This window comes from Cavia porcellus, unplaced genomic scaffold (genome assembly GCF_034190915.1).
Source record: "Cavia porcellus strain 051 isolate PalLab524CR breed Dunkin Hartley unplaced genomic scaffold, mCavPor4.1 scaffold_16, whole genome shotgun sequence".
Lineage (NCBI taxonomy): Eukaryota > Metazoa > Chordata > Mammalia > Rodentia > Caviidae > Cavia > Cavia porcellus.
The window spans coordinates 31,437,624-31,453,376 of record NW_026947499.1 but is presented as its reverse complement, the minus strand read 5'-3'; the positions used below and the strand labels follow the sequence as shown (position 1 = coordinate 31,453,376).

The window sequence follows — 15,753 nt, the reverse complement described above, 5'->3', positions numbered from 1 at the left end:
TTGGGAAGGACTCTTTCTAGGCCAATTCGGGATTTTGTTTGTTTGTTTGATACTGGGGATCAAACTCACAACCTCATGCTTGCTAGGCAGGCACCCATGCCACTGAGCTAAATCCCCGCCTCAACGTGGAATCTTGACATCCATGCGCCATCCTCATTAGCGGTTAATATGTTCTTTCTTTCAAGGACTCAAATAATCAACTCTGTGCTTTAAAATAAAATCTTCATGGTATTGGACTTGTTCATTTCTTTGATATGACACCCAAAGCACAGGCCACAAAAGAAAAAAATAATTGGATTTCATCAAAATTAAAAACTTGGGGGCCTCAAAGACACCATGAAGATTAAGATCAAGAATTTGGAGAAAAAAAAAAAAAGACACCACGAAGAGAGTAAAAGTCTAGGTGTGGTGGCGCATGCTTGTAATCTCACCATTTGCGAGGCTGAGGAAGGATTGTCATGAGCTTGAGACCAACCTAGGATACACAGCGTGTTCTAGGTTTGTCTAAACTACATAGTGAAACCCAGTCTCAAACAAACAAACAAACAAACAACAGGAAGACAGTGAAGTCAAAATACATATCATGAGACCAGTATTCAGAATACATAATAACTCCTATGATCCAATGATCAAACAACACACCTAGTTGAAAAATAGGCAAAGGATTTAATATGCATTTTTCCTTTTTTTTGACACTGGGAATCCAACTTGTGCTTGCCAGACAGGCACTTATGCCACTGAGCTATATCCCTAGCCCTAACATACATTTTTCCCAAGAAGACGTATAAATGACCAAAACATACATGAAAAGATTCTCCACATCACTAGTCATTAGGGAAATGCAAATCAAAACCACAGAGATATCACTTCAGACCTACTAGGAAGGTTATTAAACAAAAACATAAACAGAAAACAAGTATTGGCTGTTACCTCATATATTGCTGGTGGGACTGTAAAATGGTGCAGCTATTGTGAAAAAAGTCTAGCAGTTTTTCCAAACAGTTAAAAACAGAGTTAGTATGTGACCTAGCAACTTTACTATACCCACAAGAATCAAACCAGGAGTTTAATTATACAACTATGTTTACTGCAGCATTATTCCATGTGACCAAAGAGTGAAAGCAACCCTACCTGTCAATAGATAAATGATAAACTGATGCTGTATGGTCACAAACTTCAGATCAAACAAACACAGACTTTTAAAAAAATCCCTCAAAAATCTTTTTAAAAAACAAATTTTTAAAAAGGGTCTGCCCTAAACATATACAGATTTTCTTGCCTTGTTATTATTCCTTGAACAATACAATATATCAACTACTTAAGCACTTATATTATATTGAGTATCATAAGTAGTCTGAGGTGGTTTATAGCATATAAAATGCTGGGCTTAGTGGTATGTACCGATACAGCCACTTACTCAGGAGGAGGAAGAGGAAACAGGAGCTCTCTTGAGCTTAGGAATTTGAGGCTAACCTGCATAACACAGATACTATCTCAAGTATATAAAGTATATAGGATGATGTGCATGGATTATAGTTATATAAATACTATGCAACTTATATGAGGGACGTGAATATCCTCAGACTGTGGTATCTTTTAGGGTAGAGGTTCTGCAACTAGTAGTAATACCCTTTGGATACCAAAGGATGACTGTATAGCCATACCAAGGAATATGACTCAGCTATATAAGGGAATAAAGCTCTGATACATGTTATGGCATATATGAACTTTAGGATATTATGCTAAGTGAAACCAGTTAGACACTAAAGGACAAATATTGTTTGATTCCATTTATACAACGTATCTTAGAGTAGAAAATCCATAGAGATAGAAAATAGATTTGAAGTTTCCAGTGGCTATGGGGAAACAGAGAGTTCTTACTTATTGGGCAGTTTCTACTGGAGACGATAAAATTCTAGAAATGGTGGTGATGGTTATACAGCATTGTAAATGTACTCAATGCTATTGAACTATATGGTTAAAATGGTTAAAATGCCTAGGCACAGTGGAGCATATCTAAAATCCCAGCTAGTGAGGAAGCTGAGGTTGGAGTAGCAAAAGTTTCAGGCCAGATTGGACCATATAAAGAAATCCTGTTGGGGCTGGGGATTTAGCTCAGTGGCATAAGCGCCTGCCTTGCAAGCAGGCAGTCGTGAGTTCGATCCCCAGTACCGATAAAAAGGAAAAAGACCAAAAAAAGAAATCCTGTCTCAAAACAAAAATAAAAAACAACACCCACAAAAACTTGCAGTTTATTTTCTCTTTTCAAATTTTCTTTCTCAACAATAGAAGTATTGTTGACATCTTATTTTCACCTAAGCAAACTTTTATGGAAGAACAAAGAAGTAATACTTTTATATCAGTTTTTTCCTTCTTTTTCTTTCTTCCTCCTCCCCACTTTCTGTATTGCAGACTGAACCCAGGGCCTTCATACTGAGCTACATTTCTTGCCATTTTTTATTTTTTGAGACAGGGTCTTGCTAAGTAATTACATTGCCCAAGCTGGGCTTGAATTGTGCTCCTCATGCCTCTATCTTCCAGAGTGCTGGGATTTTATGTGTGTGCTATCATGCCTGCCTTTCTTTTGTTTTGAAAAAAGCCAAATGCAAAAAGCAAAACAAAAACCCAAATGCTTCTACCTCCCTAGTTTTCCTCTAACAAAACCTTATGATGTGAGAGATTTTTTTGATTTATGACTGGGAGAGTAAACTATCCAGAATATACATAGTGGTGAGAAGTAGATATTGTCAAAAATACAGACTCTCAGCTTTTGGTGTCTGTTCTCCATCAGTCGAACTTCTCCTTTCCAGAGAAAAGATACAAGTGGCACAGTCATAATTTCATCACTGTTATTGTATAACCAGAGAATAATAATAATCAACGACTCATGTACTTGGGGTAAAATTCATTTTGAAGGCAATTAAATTACAGGAAAGCGAGGTATGGTAGTACACACCTGCAATCCTAGCACTGAGGGAGGAAAATCACTCTGAGTTTGAGACCAGCATAGGCTACATCGTGAGTTCAAGGCTAGCTTGAACCACATAGTAAAATCTTATCTCAGGGGAAAAAAATAAAAAAAATAGAACACATTATTTCCACTCATTACCTTTGTTAAAATTTACCACTACATGTTCAACAGAACAGACCCTAAATGAAGCTTCAATAAGAAATTCTTTTTCACTCCATCAAAGAAGTCATCTGTGCAAAGAGATACAGTAATACTTCAGTTCATGAATGCTCCTGGGATCAGGAGTTTAGCTCAGCAGCACAAGTGCCTGCCTGGCAAGCGTAAGGTTGTAAATTTAATCCCCGGACGCCCTACCAAAAAACCCACAAAAAACAGAAAAAAAAAAACAGAAAAAGTAAAAATGGGCCAGGGACATAGTTCAGTGGCACAAGTGCCTGCCTGGCAAGCATGATGTCATGAGTTTGACCCCGAATACAAAAACAAAAAAACAACAAAAAAAAAAACACCACGCACAAAAAAAGCATAAATGCTTCTGTGCAAATAATTTGTTTGGAAACAAAAGCATTTGGCAAAATTTTGCTTCCATTCACAAACTCTGTATCAGGTAACAAATATGACCATGGCTACCTTTCCTACACAAACAGCCCTCTTCCCCAAAATAATAAAACAAATTAAATTTATAAACTGAGGCACACTGTATTCCGAGGCCATCAGTTCTCCCACCCCTGGCCATGTCTATAGATGCTGCTCTCCCAGAGAAGTGCCCAGATGGAGGCTAACTCAGCTGCTTTTCATTAAGGTCACTTCATGGTACAGAAATTAGCCTACTTTACCTTAGCTGGAGCAGCTCAGGAAGATAGGACTATCTTGCCTGCTGCAGTTTTCACATTTTAGAACAATCATTCTCAATTTTAATGAATTTTCTTTAGTAAAAAAAAGTAACCAACTGTTAACCACATGTACCTGTTTTCCCAACCAAGGCACAAGTTGCTTGGCAGCTCCCTAAAGAGCTGGTAGCCACTCACGGTGGACTCACAGACATGCAATCATGCTCCCCAGAGAAGGATCTGGAACTTCCCTATAAGGAGGGGCCCTGAAGTCTCACCTGCTGCATTGTAATCGATCCTCCACATGCTCTGTGACATTGGTCGGTCTGGACATGGGATGATGAAGGAGACCACAAATACCACCAAAAGACAGATAAACAGTGAAAGAAAAAATGCCACTGTTCGGCATCGGGAGAGCCGGGACTGTGCAGCTGCACTTTTTAAGTTATCTTCATTTTTCAATCTGTTTCCAAGATTTTCCTGTGATTTTCTGTCTTCATTCTTCAAGGGGTGGATTTCAGCTTCTAAATCCTTGTTTTCCATCATCCTGTGCACATCCCAGAGTTTAACTCCTTGTGACTGCCTAAATAAAACAAGGAGTAGTTAAGGTTAAGGCCAGTGGTCCCACAGCAAAAAACTGTGTATGTGTTGGGGCATGGGGCTTTTCCTTTCTAGATTCTTTTAGCAGCCTGGGTACTAAAAGAAGCTGTCACTGTTGGCCATCAACTCAAGAAATAAAAGCTACATAAATGTTTTCAATGTCAAATCTTTATAGAATCTACTTAAGAAGGTTTCTCATGTAGACAGCTCTACAAGTTGGTTACACGGAACCAGTAGGCAGGAGGTTCACCAGGCAGGAGGTTCATCAGCTGATCCTAATAAAGACCATACATTAAACATTAACCAAGCCTCAACTGCATGATTAGCTTCTCACACAGATGCAAAAGAACCCAGGTAAGAATTTGGTGAAACCAACATTTCCACACATGGACTTCCTAGAGTGCTACTGTCCAAGTTCAAGGACCTTTTATTTGGAGACAAGTTTCACTATGTAATCCAGGCTGGCCTCAAACTTGCTGTGTAGTCCAGTCTGGTCTTGAACTCTCAATCCTCTTGCCTTAGGCTTCTGAGTGTTGGCATAACAATCATGGACCACCATGGTTGGCCTAAAGAATCCTCCATGCCCTCCCCCCAATAGTGGGATTGAACCTAGAGCCCTCACACTGAACTATCCCCAGGCCTTTTTTATTTTGAGACAAAGCCTTGCTAAATCACTAACTTGCTCAAGTGGGGCTCAAACTTACAATCCTCTTGCTTCAACTTCTCAAGAGTACTGTGATCACAGGCCTAGCCACCATGCCTGGTATCAAAAAATTTTTGTTTTTGTTTTCATTTTTGTTATTTGAGACAGGTCTTGCTCTGTAATTCACGATGCTCCGGAACTATGTAGTCCAGGCTGGCCTTAAAGTCTCAGCAATCCTTGCCTCAGCCTCCTAGTGCTGGGATTTATAGGTGTGTGCCACCATGCCTGGCTTCAAACAATTTTAAAATAGGCCCAGAGAGCTACAGTCTTGTTCCTAGAGTGACGGAGGACAGTAATTTAATCTGACTGTGTCTTTTTCATCCATACAAGGAACACAGTATCTACTTTAGGAGACTATTTAAAGGGTTAAATTATGCATATAAAGAATTTATAAGAGTATCTGGCACACAGTATACACTGGAACACCAGCTCATTATAACTAAAAGAAGGTTCAAGCAGAAGTCATACGCAGGACAGTGGGTAACACAGGGAACACACACACAGGTGTGAGACACCTCAGTCCTGCTGTGGAAGACACAGTGTGCTGTCTCCTTGCCAAACCCTTTCTGCCATTGGACTGTGGCACCTCAGAAACCAAAATGGAACATGGAAAGCCATACTACAGAAAGCGCATGGCTCCCTGATATCTGAAAATCACTTCATTTATTTATTTATTTACTTATTTTTGTACTGGGGACTGAACTCATGACCTTGTACTTATCAGGAATGCACTTAAGCCGCTGAGCTGTACTCCCTTGGCTGAAACATGTGTTTTTTGTTTTTTGTTTTTTTTTTTCCTCTTTTGGTGGTACCAGTTATTGAACTCACAACCTTGTGTTTCCCAGGCAGGCGCTTACATTACTGAGCTAAATCCCTAACCCACTCTACAAACTACTTCAGCCCTGAATTGTTTCTGCTGTTAGGTGAGACAGAAACAGATGTCACTGTAAACAAATTTCTGTCTTGTATGAGTCAAGACACCTATTATTTTGGTCCTTTTAAACTGCCAAATAGGTGTCCTCACACAAATTACATGGACAGGACAGCAGGGATCATATGGATCTGAGTCAGTTATAATCTTTATTTATTCAAAAAGAGGTCAGCAGCTCAACTCAAGCATTTAAGATAAGGCAGAGGGCAGACAGAAGTGGCCACCAGAGGGCATGGCTGCTACTATATCAGCTCTCTGTGAGCATGGATCAGGAAGATGGTGCTAGATAAAATATTGTTTTTGTTTTTCATTTTGAGACAGAATCTCACTGTGCCTTGAACTGGCCTTGAACTCACTATGTAGCTCACTATGTAGTTCAGCTGGCCTTGAACTATGTAGCTCAGGCTAGCCTTGAACTCACAGAGCTCTTCCTGCCTCAGCCTCCCAAGTGCTTGGATTACAGGTGTGCACTACCATGTCTGGCCTGAACTTTTCACTTTTAAATTGTAACTGTTTTTCTTTAATTAATAAAAATAATTCATTCATTAATGAAAACTGCACATATCTACTAGCACAGCTTTTTTTTTGGTGTGTGTGTATGTGGGGGGTACCAGGGATTGAACTCACAACCTCATGCTTGCCAGGCAGGCGCTTATGCCACTGAGCTAAATCCCTGGCCCTACTAGCACAGCTATAATTTAAAAAATAAAAATGATGCTGGGTATGAATGTGTACATCTGTAATCCCAGCACTCAAGAAGCTTATGAGGCAGAAGGGTTGCAGGTTCAAGGCTAGCCTTGGCAGCTTAATGAGACCTCTATTTCAGAAAGAAAGAAAGAAAGAAAGAAAGAAAGAAAGAAAGAAAGAAAGAAAGAAAGAAAGAAAGAGAGAGAGAGAAAGAAAGAAAGAAAGAAAGAAAAGAAAGAAAGAAAGAAAGAAAGAAAGAAAGAAAGAAAGAAAGAAAGAAAGGGAAAGAAAGAGAAAGAAAGCAAGCAAGCAAGCTTGGTATGTAGTTTAGTGTTTGGGTTTAATTTCTAGTACTAAAGGAAAAAATAAAAAGAGGAATGAAGTTCTGACATAGAACCTTGAAAACATCACAGTAAATGAAATAATGCAGACACAAAATGTCACTTAGTGGCATGACTTCATTTTGTTTATATGAAATATACAGTACAGGTAGATCCATGGGGCACAAAATAGATTAGTTATTGCTAGGAGCTGGGAGATACAGAAGCCACTAATTGGAGTGGGGTTTCTTTTTGGAATAAAGAAAATGTGCTGGTTGCAAACTATTATGAGTGTACCAAATGTCACAATGGAAAATTTTATGTTATGTATGTTGAAAAAGCAATTCTCCTTAGTGCTGAGACATGAGTTTTTAACACTGTGGAGGTCAGAAAAGGTGAGGTTATCAAAGTAATGAGTTGGATACAAGGAAAATCAAACAGTGAGTTATACCCAAGGAACTTACTCAGCTCAAACACTGAATTAGGGGTGGGAAGATGTGGCCAGGGATAATCTGGAAAAGGTAACTGGGGGAAGAGTTAGCATTGGGGCCTGCAGTGGGCCAACAGCAGCAGGGTGCTGCATCAATGCTTAGAACAGCAGAACTGTTCATTCAGCAAATGCAGCTGCCATATTCCTGACAAAGAGATTTAAAATGCCTAAAGAATAATTTCTACTGTAAAAAGAAAGAAAACTGAATGTGAAACCAGATACTAAAACTCTACATTTCTATCTTTAAAGTACTATTGCCTACCTGTGGTCCTACTACTCCAGGAAGCTGAGGGAGAAAGACACAATTGCAGCCTAGCCTGAGTAATTTAGTGACTTAGAGATCCTGTCTCAAAATTTAAAAAATCACCAGTGTAGTAGTGAACACCTGTAATCCCAACTCTTGGGAGGCTGAGGCAGCCTCAAGATTGAGGATTGTGGCAAGTTTAAGTCTAGCTTGGGCTACATGGTGAGTTCTAGTCCAGCCTGAACTACACAGATAAACCCTTTCTCAAAACAAATGAATAAATAAATAAAAATTTTAAAATAAGTAAAAGGGACTGGGGAGGCTAGGAATATGCCTGTAATCCTAGCACCTGGAAGGCTGAAGCAGGAAAACTGCTAAGCTTGTGGTAACCTTGGGCCACACAGTGAGTTCAAGGCCTGCCTGAAGAAATAGTGAAACTTTATGTCAAAAACCCAAAAAAGTCAAAAAAACGCAAGCAAGAACCCGGAGATGTTGCTCAAAAAGACCCAATAAATAAGCCCATCTACTCTACCAGCCCATATGTGCCAGACCTACCTGGTTGTTGAGGTACTGGAAAATATGTTCAACAGCAGATCCTGCCCAGCTGCTGGTGCCTCCGATCACTAGACTTGGACAGAAGAGCTGTGTTTTCATAAATCCAGGCAGATCTAGGGGGATTATAAAGTCAATGACAAATGCATCTCAGGCCCCTGTGAATATGACAGGCTCTGCCACAGCCATAATTATCAGCTTTGGCTTTGCATTAGAACAGCTTGAATGATTTTATAATCACTACTAAATTTTTTTGGGGGGGCCCCTGGCAAGAGTGCTATTAACACTCTTCTTGAGATTCCTCAGGTCCAGTCAAGTGGAGACTCATTGGCCAACAATCTGCCCTTATCTGATCATCCCATCAGAGGCCAACTAGAGTTCTCCTGGCTCTGGAAGTGACAAATCTCTTTCTCCATTGCTGCCTGGAGACAGTATAGTAAAGGGAGGAGGAAGCTTGCTCCCCTCCAATCAAGGCACCCAAAGCTGCATTGGGGTTCTCTTTCTGTTGGAATTCTCAACAAGCTTAGTTAATCCAGGTACAGAACACAAGCTCCTTTGAATTGCTCCTTGTCTTTTTTTTTTCCTTCAAATCTCTCTTTGTCTTAATCATGCTACTAATTCTTTTTTAGACAGGGTTTCATTATATATGATTTACCATATGCAACCTGACCAAACCAGACAACCTGTGACAGAAACCAGAGAATCTAGATGTTCTGTTACCTGGCTTTTGATTTGGAAGCCTGCTGCCACAAAGCCCCTCAGCTCTGAAATGTGGCTTACCTCAGTGGTGGTGAACCTATGGTATGGTGCCACAGCCAGTTGTTTGTTACCACTGAAAGCCCTCAAAGGTTCACTATCACTGATTTAGATACAGAAAGGAAAAATAATCTTTAAATCCTCATGAGTAACAGAGTTGAGAAAAGGATAATCTAAATTTTGTCAGCACCTGAAATTGGTTGTTGCCCTAATATCCAAGGGGGAATGAAGTGATGAAAAGCCTTCAAAAGGCAAATTCCTATTGTTAGAAGCCAACTAATGTAGGTAGCTTGATTAGCCAAATGAACACTTATACTGAACCCATACCAGGCTCTGTCGGAAAGTGCTAGGCAGTCAGACCCAGTGCAACCCTGATGAGAGCTTCATAGCACTTAGGTGACTCGAGCTGGGGAGCCACTTGTACTACGTATTTTTGTGAGAACCATCATTCTAACTGGCAAACAACTGTTTCTAAAATTGTAAATGAAACTGGTCATGGTAATGTAGGCCTTTAATCCCAATGCAGAGACACTGAAGCAGGAAGATCACAAGTTTGAAGCTAGCCTGGAAAACTTGCCGAGATCCTGTTTCAAAATAAAAAACAAAAAGGGCTGGGCTGTCACCCAGTATGAAGACCTGAATTGAATCACCAGCACTAAAAAATAAATAAATTAGCTGGCTGTGGTGGTGCATGCCTGTAACTCCAGTACTTGGGAGGCTAAGGCAGGAAGATCACTGTGAGTTCAAGGCCAGCCTGAACTACACAGTGAGACCATCTCAAAAATAAAGTTTAAAAATATAAAACATATATGCATATATATATATGCACATATATGTACAGATCTTGTAATGTAGGAGTTCCTTTTTTTAATACTATAACAAAATTTTAAAGTACATCTATCAGGGATAACAATGGTACAATATGTTGTGCATTGTCATCCCCAAATCATTCACCCAGGGCACCCAGAGCTTTCAAAAAAAATTTTTTTTGAGACAGGGTCTTGTTTGGTAGTTCAAGCCCACCTTAAACTTATTATGTTAAAAAAAAAAAAACTCATTATAAGTCTTCCCAAAGAATTCAACTAGTTTTTTTTAAACTAGTTTTTACAGAATAGTTTGGATTTTTTTCTTTTTTGGTTTTTGAGACAGGGTCTTGCTGTGTAGTTCATGCTGGTCTTGAACTCACTACATAGCCCAGGATGGCAATCTCAAACTCATGGCAATCCTCTTGTTTCAGCCCCCCAAGTGCTGGGATTGCAGGCATGCACCAAATACCCCGCTAACAACTTTTTTTTTTTTGCATTCTGCCACCAGTTTATGGAATACTCAATTATATTGCATTATATTACAGTAACAAATACAGTGGCACACACAAGATTAACAGTAATCACAGGTGACCTTTGAGAAGCAGACATCAGTATTCCACATGGCAAACTGTGTGGGCTGAGCAACAAGAGTCCATTGCCCTGATGATCCACATGCAGGACTAGGGGGCCCCAGACCATTCATGAGTCAACTAATTGATAATCACTTAAAAGACTGCCACTATCTGTTTGTTTTTTTTTTTTTCAGTGATGATATATTCACTATAAAACACTTTTAGATTCTAAAATAAGTGTGCGGGCTTGGAGTGTAAGTCTGAGGTGTGCACCACCTTAAGAATGCTAAAGGCATGCTGGGTTCCATCCCTAGCACCTTTCTGAACCTCCCCCAAAACCAGTTTCTCCCACATCATTCAGCCAGCATTGTGGTGAGGAATCATATTACCATGGCTGTGGTGAACAAGCTCCAAGAGATCACAGATGCTGTGCTGGAGATTTCAAGAATTCAGAATGCAAGAAATTAACCAGGAACAAATGCCGGCAGGGTTGTGGGGTAAAGGAACCCTTCTCCATTGCTGGTGGGAGTGTAGACTGGTACAACTACTGTGGAAATCAGCCTGGAGATGCCTCAGAAAGCTAGACTTGGAAGTTTCATTCAACTCAGCTATTCCCCTTCTGGGTATTTTCCCAAAAGAACTGTAGGCACCCACGTTTATGGCTGCACTTTGTAATAGCCAGATCTTGAGACAGCCCAAATGCCCATCAACTGAGGAATGGATAGAAAGGATGTGGTATTTCTTTTCTTTCTTTTCTTTTAATTTTATCTTTTTATCGGTACCAGGGATTGAACTCACAACCACCTGCTTGCAAGGCAGGTGCTTATGCCACTGAACTAAATCCCCAGCCCCAAGGATGTGGTATTTCTGTGCCGTGGAATACCACTCAGCCATACAGAACAATAAACTCAGGGTTTTTGTAGGTAAATGGATTAAACTAGAAACCATACTCACAGGGGCTGGGGATACAGCTCAATGGCACAGTGCCTGCCTGGCAAGTATGAGGTCATGAGTTCGTTTCCCGGCACCAAAACAAACAAACAAACCAAAAAACCAAGAAATCATACTCATAAGTGAAATGAATAAGACTTGTATGTGTAAAACAACATGTTGTCTCGCTGGTGTGGGAGACTAAAAGAGTAAATGGGACCCAAAAGCTACAATAGATATGGTAAAGGGAAAGACACTGCTCAAAGGGAAATTACATTGTTGGATCAATCTTGAATGCCTGTATCTGGTAACCTGAGTGGCTTTGCAGATAACATGTACCAGAGTTAGCCAAGTGTAGTGGCACAAACCTGTAATTTCAGCACTTGGAAGGCAGAAGCAGGAGAATTGCTGCAAGTTCAAGACCAGCCTGGGCTACAAAGTGAACTCAAGGGCAGCCTGAATTGCATAGCGAGACTTTGTCTCAAAAAGACCAAAAAAAAAGGTTATATACACCATACTCTATAAAGGCTTAAAGTATATTTTTAAAAGAGGCAATATGCGAAACTTTTTACTTTTATCACATAAAAATAATCTTGAGGGCTCTCTCAAAAATAACCTGCCTCTACAAGATCCTGTCTAAAACAAAAACAAAACAAACTAAAAACATAACTAAATAATCAAACATTCTGAATTAGGAATTGTAAGTATGCCTGTCTACCACGTTCCTTTTCTCCTTTCCTTTTTTCCCTACTCTCTTTACTTCTTTTATATGTGTGAAACTGGGGATTAAACCCAGGAAGCATAAGCTATATTCCCACCAATTTTATTACTGTACATAAAAATTTTGAGACAGGGTCCCTAAGTTGCCCAGGTTGGTGTTGAACTTTGGTTCTGCCTTAGTAGCTGAGTAGCTTAGATAAGAGATATATGCCACCATGCCTGGATGTCTATATAAATTTCTTCCTTTTTTCCTTTTTTTGAGCCAGGACCTTAAGTATGCTAGATAAGAACTCTATCACTGAACTACACTCTTACCCCTTTACATAGATTTTTCAATGGCTGCAGTGGGTATTACATTTATACCCTCTTAATTTATCACAGCTTAAAGATGTCGGCATTTTACTAGCTGGATAAAGTGTAGAGGTCTGAACTCCAAGTCCCTTTGTTCTTCCCTGTTTACAATATAATTGTATTAGGGCCAGGGATATAGCTTAGCGACACAGTGCCTGCCTGGCAAGCATGGGGTTGTGAGTCCAATCCCTGGTACAAAAAAAAAAAAATCCTGCCTTGTAAGTAGGCAGCCGTGAGTTCGATCCCCGGTACTGACAAAAAGACCAAAAAAAAAAAAAAAAAAAAGAAGCAATCGGTGGTCAAATATAAGTGAGAAATATCTGTTACATTTACTTGTAATTTTGCTTTTTCATCCTTCTTTTTCCTCTCCTGTTTCAAGATTTACAATTCCTTTCTGTTCCAAGAACATCTTTAACTAGTCTGTTGGCAGCATATTCCCTTAGTTTTCCTTCATGTGTTAAGGTTTCTCTTTCTTTATTATTCCTGAAAAAGAATTTCATGAGGGAACTTGAAACTTGGTAGGCTGTTTTCTTCTAGCACTTGAAAAATGATAAGCTACATTCTTTTGGCTTTCATGGTTTCTGATGAAAAATCTGCTGCTATTTGAATTGTCAGCCATCACCACCAAAATAATGTGTCAATTCTACCTTGCTGTATTTGAATTTTTCCTCTTTGTCTTTATTTTTCAGAATTTTGACTGTAATGTGTCTTAGCATGGATTTCTTTTTCTTTTTATTTATTTATTTATTTTTTGGTCTTTTTTCGTTTTTATTGGTACCAGGAATCAAACTCACGACTGCCTGCTTGAAAGGCAGGCGCTTATGCCGCTGAGCTAAATCCCCAGCCCCTTAGCATGGATTTCTTTAAGTTTATACTGCTTTGGAGTTTGCTTGGCTTCTTGAATCTGTACATTTATATCTTTTGTCCAATTACATACAGCCTGGTCACTATTTTGGTAAGGGTGAGAGAACTGCAGCCCAGACCAGGGAGGAGCTGGAAGCAGCAGGTGGCTAGCATACACATGAGGGATTCAAGGGTCTGGGCTGCAGCAGGGTTCCTACTGTACCCCAGATTCTCCCAACACAGTGGCGCACATCTGTAATTTCAGCACTAGGAGACTGAGGAAGGAGGACTGCCAGCTGGGCTACAAAGTGAGTTCAAGGACAGCCTGAACCATATAGTGAAACCCTGCCTCAAAAAAGACACCCCCAAAAAAGAAGAAAAATAAATAAAGAAAAGCTTTAAATAGTTGTTAATATAGTTGTTACACAGATATGGCAAAATTCTTGAGTGGTAGGTGAACAAAGGCTAGGAAACCATGCTTTCCGCAATCCTGCAGAGGCAGGCTAAGCTCACATTGAACCTGCCTTGGCAGAGAAAGCTGAAATGCCTTCTAGTGCTTCACAGACACAACTCTCAAAGAGATGTCGTACTCTGAGCTAAAGCCTAATTTCCTTACCACCTCCTGATCCACATTCTATTTCTAGAACAGTGTCTAGCCCTTTTTTTCTGAGTACACCTTCCAAGTATCTAAAGAGCTTTAATAAAAAAAAACCATATTCATTTGACTTACACCTGCTCTCTTTACATTTATTCCTCACCTGAAGAGAGTTACAGATTCTCTGGTGTTCCTGTGAAGCTTCAGTCAACCCTTTTCCATTCTCCTTACTTAAGAACCCTTGTCTTTGAAATCCTATCCAACACTCAAGGCCATGATAATATTTTTTATACATCCTTGTTACCTTATTATTACCCCCCTTTTCTGGTTTCCCTAGTCAAATATGACTGAAAGCCAATGGTTTTTCGGGCTACTGAAAGGAACTCGTTTTAATTCATCACATCAGAAAGGGAGCATTCACATGCTAGGAACAGACCCAAGATGTTGGATAGGTGTTTCTGGAACCACACTCTCTTCCTTCAAATGACCCCTTGGTGAGCACTGATCCAGTGAGGTGGCTGAGCCTGAGGATCTGGAGCCTGAATGCCTGTCCTCATTTCTAGGTCCCACTACTTCCTATCTGTGACACTTCAGCATTGTACTCTGCCTGTAAGACTGTCAAGGTTCTGGGGGCTGGGGGTTTAGCTCAGCGGCATAAGCGCCTGCCTTGAAAGCAGGCAATCGTGAGTTCGATCCCCAGTACCTATAAAAAGGAAAAAGACCAAAAAAAAAATAAAGAAGAAGACTGTCAAGGTTCTTCGCTGTCAAAATTTAGGCTGTCAAAATTTAGGCTGGCTAATTTAGGCAGAAAGGGATTTGCTGGAAGGACATTGGCTAGTACCCAAGGGAAGACAAGAGCCCCACCCTTAGAAAACAGCAGGCATCCAGGGATAGGTGACTGAGGAGCCAGCAAGACCATGACCACAGTAAGATCCAGTTAGTGCTATATTGCAGGCACCATGCTTCCTAGCCTCTAGATACTGGCCCTGCCTCCCATAAGATTTGCACTTTGGGGGCTCTCCCAAGGCTGGGCTGGGTTCAGCACCCTCTGAATTGTCATATTCTCAGGTTAGGCCTTCCAGGGGCTTTTCAATTCCCTTTTTTCTCCCCTACACTTTTCTCAGTTGCCTAGAGAAGTTTGGAGATAACAACCAATATACTACACAAACAGAAGTCATCTCCTGACTACCTTTAAAATATACAGTTAGTTGTGGTAGTTCATGGCCATATCCTAGCAGTTGGGAGGTTTCCTAGCACTTGGAAGGTTAAGGCAGGAGAATCATTGAGTTTGAGGCCAACCTGAATTATAAAGTGAGACTCTGTCTCAAAAAAAAAAAACAAAATAATGATAATAAGTAATGAAAATAATAATCAAATGTAGAAACTAGGCTGAGGTACTGGTAGAATATGCGCTAAGCGTACATGAGGCCCTGGGTTCAATCCCTGTTCTAAAATGGGAAAAAAAGAGGACTGAAATACAGGCAAATATTATATTTAGCTCTACTGGATGGGCCATGCCAGAAGACCACAGTACACATTCTTGGCAAAGGCTGCCCTCAAATGGTTATTCTTATATTGGAGTCAATAATAAATGGTACATACAAGGGAGATGTTAAATTCTAACTTGTAATGCCTTTGAAAGTTTAAAGGGCTTTGGGCCATAGCACTAGACCAATGGACAGAAGCCCCAAGAAGTACAGTTTTGGGGTAAAAACATGAAGAACTTTGTTAAGATTGTGCCTGCCTTCTAATCATTAACTGAGTCTCAAGAATTCACATTAACAAAGATACTTAGGGGCTAGGGAGATAACTCAGCAGTAGAGCACTTGCCTGGTATATACAAGGTCTGGGTTCA

General features: G+C 40.1%; 1 protein-coding gene across 3 annotated transcripts in view; it reads right to left on the bottom strand.

Annotated features, from left to right (window-relative positions):
* Window positions 1–15,753, bottom strand: part of Fam234a (family with sequence similarity 234 member A) — a 32,967-nt gene that overhangs the window by 6,316 nt on the left and 10,898 nt on the right. For 2 of the 3 annotated variants that reach the window (XM_005007335.4, XM_023560790.2), the window contains exons 2-3: window positions 8,329–8,441; window positions 4,077–4,381 (exon numbers count right to left, since the gene is read on the bottom strand). In XM_005007335.4, the coding sequence (XP_005007392.1) occupies window positions 4,077–4,344 (268 nt within the window). In that variant the 5' untranslated portion in view covers window positions 4,345–4,381; window positions 8,329–8,441. The remainder of the gene's footprint in view (window positions 1–4,076; window positions 4,382–8,328; window positions 8,442–15,753) is intronic. The other variant, XM_003478408.5, reaches the window with a different exon arrangement.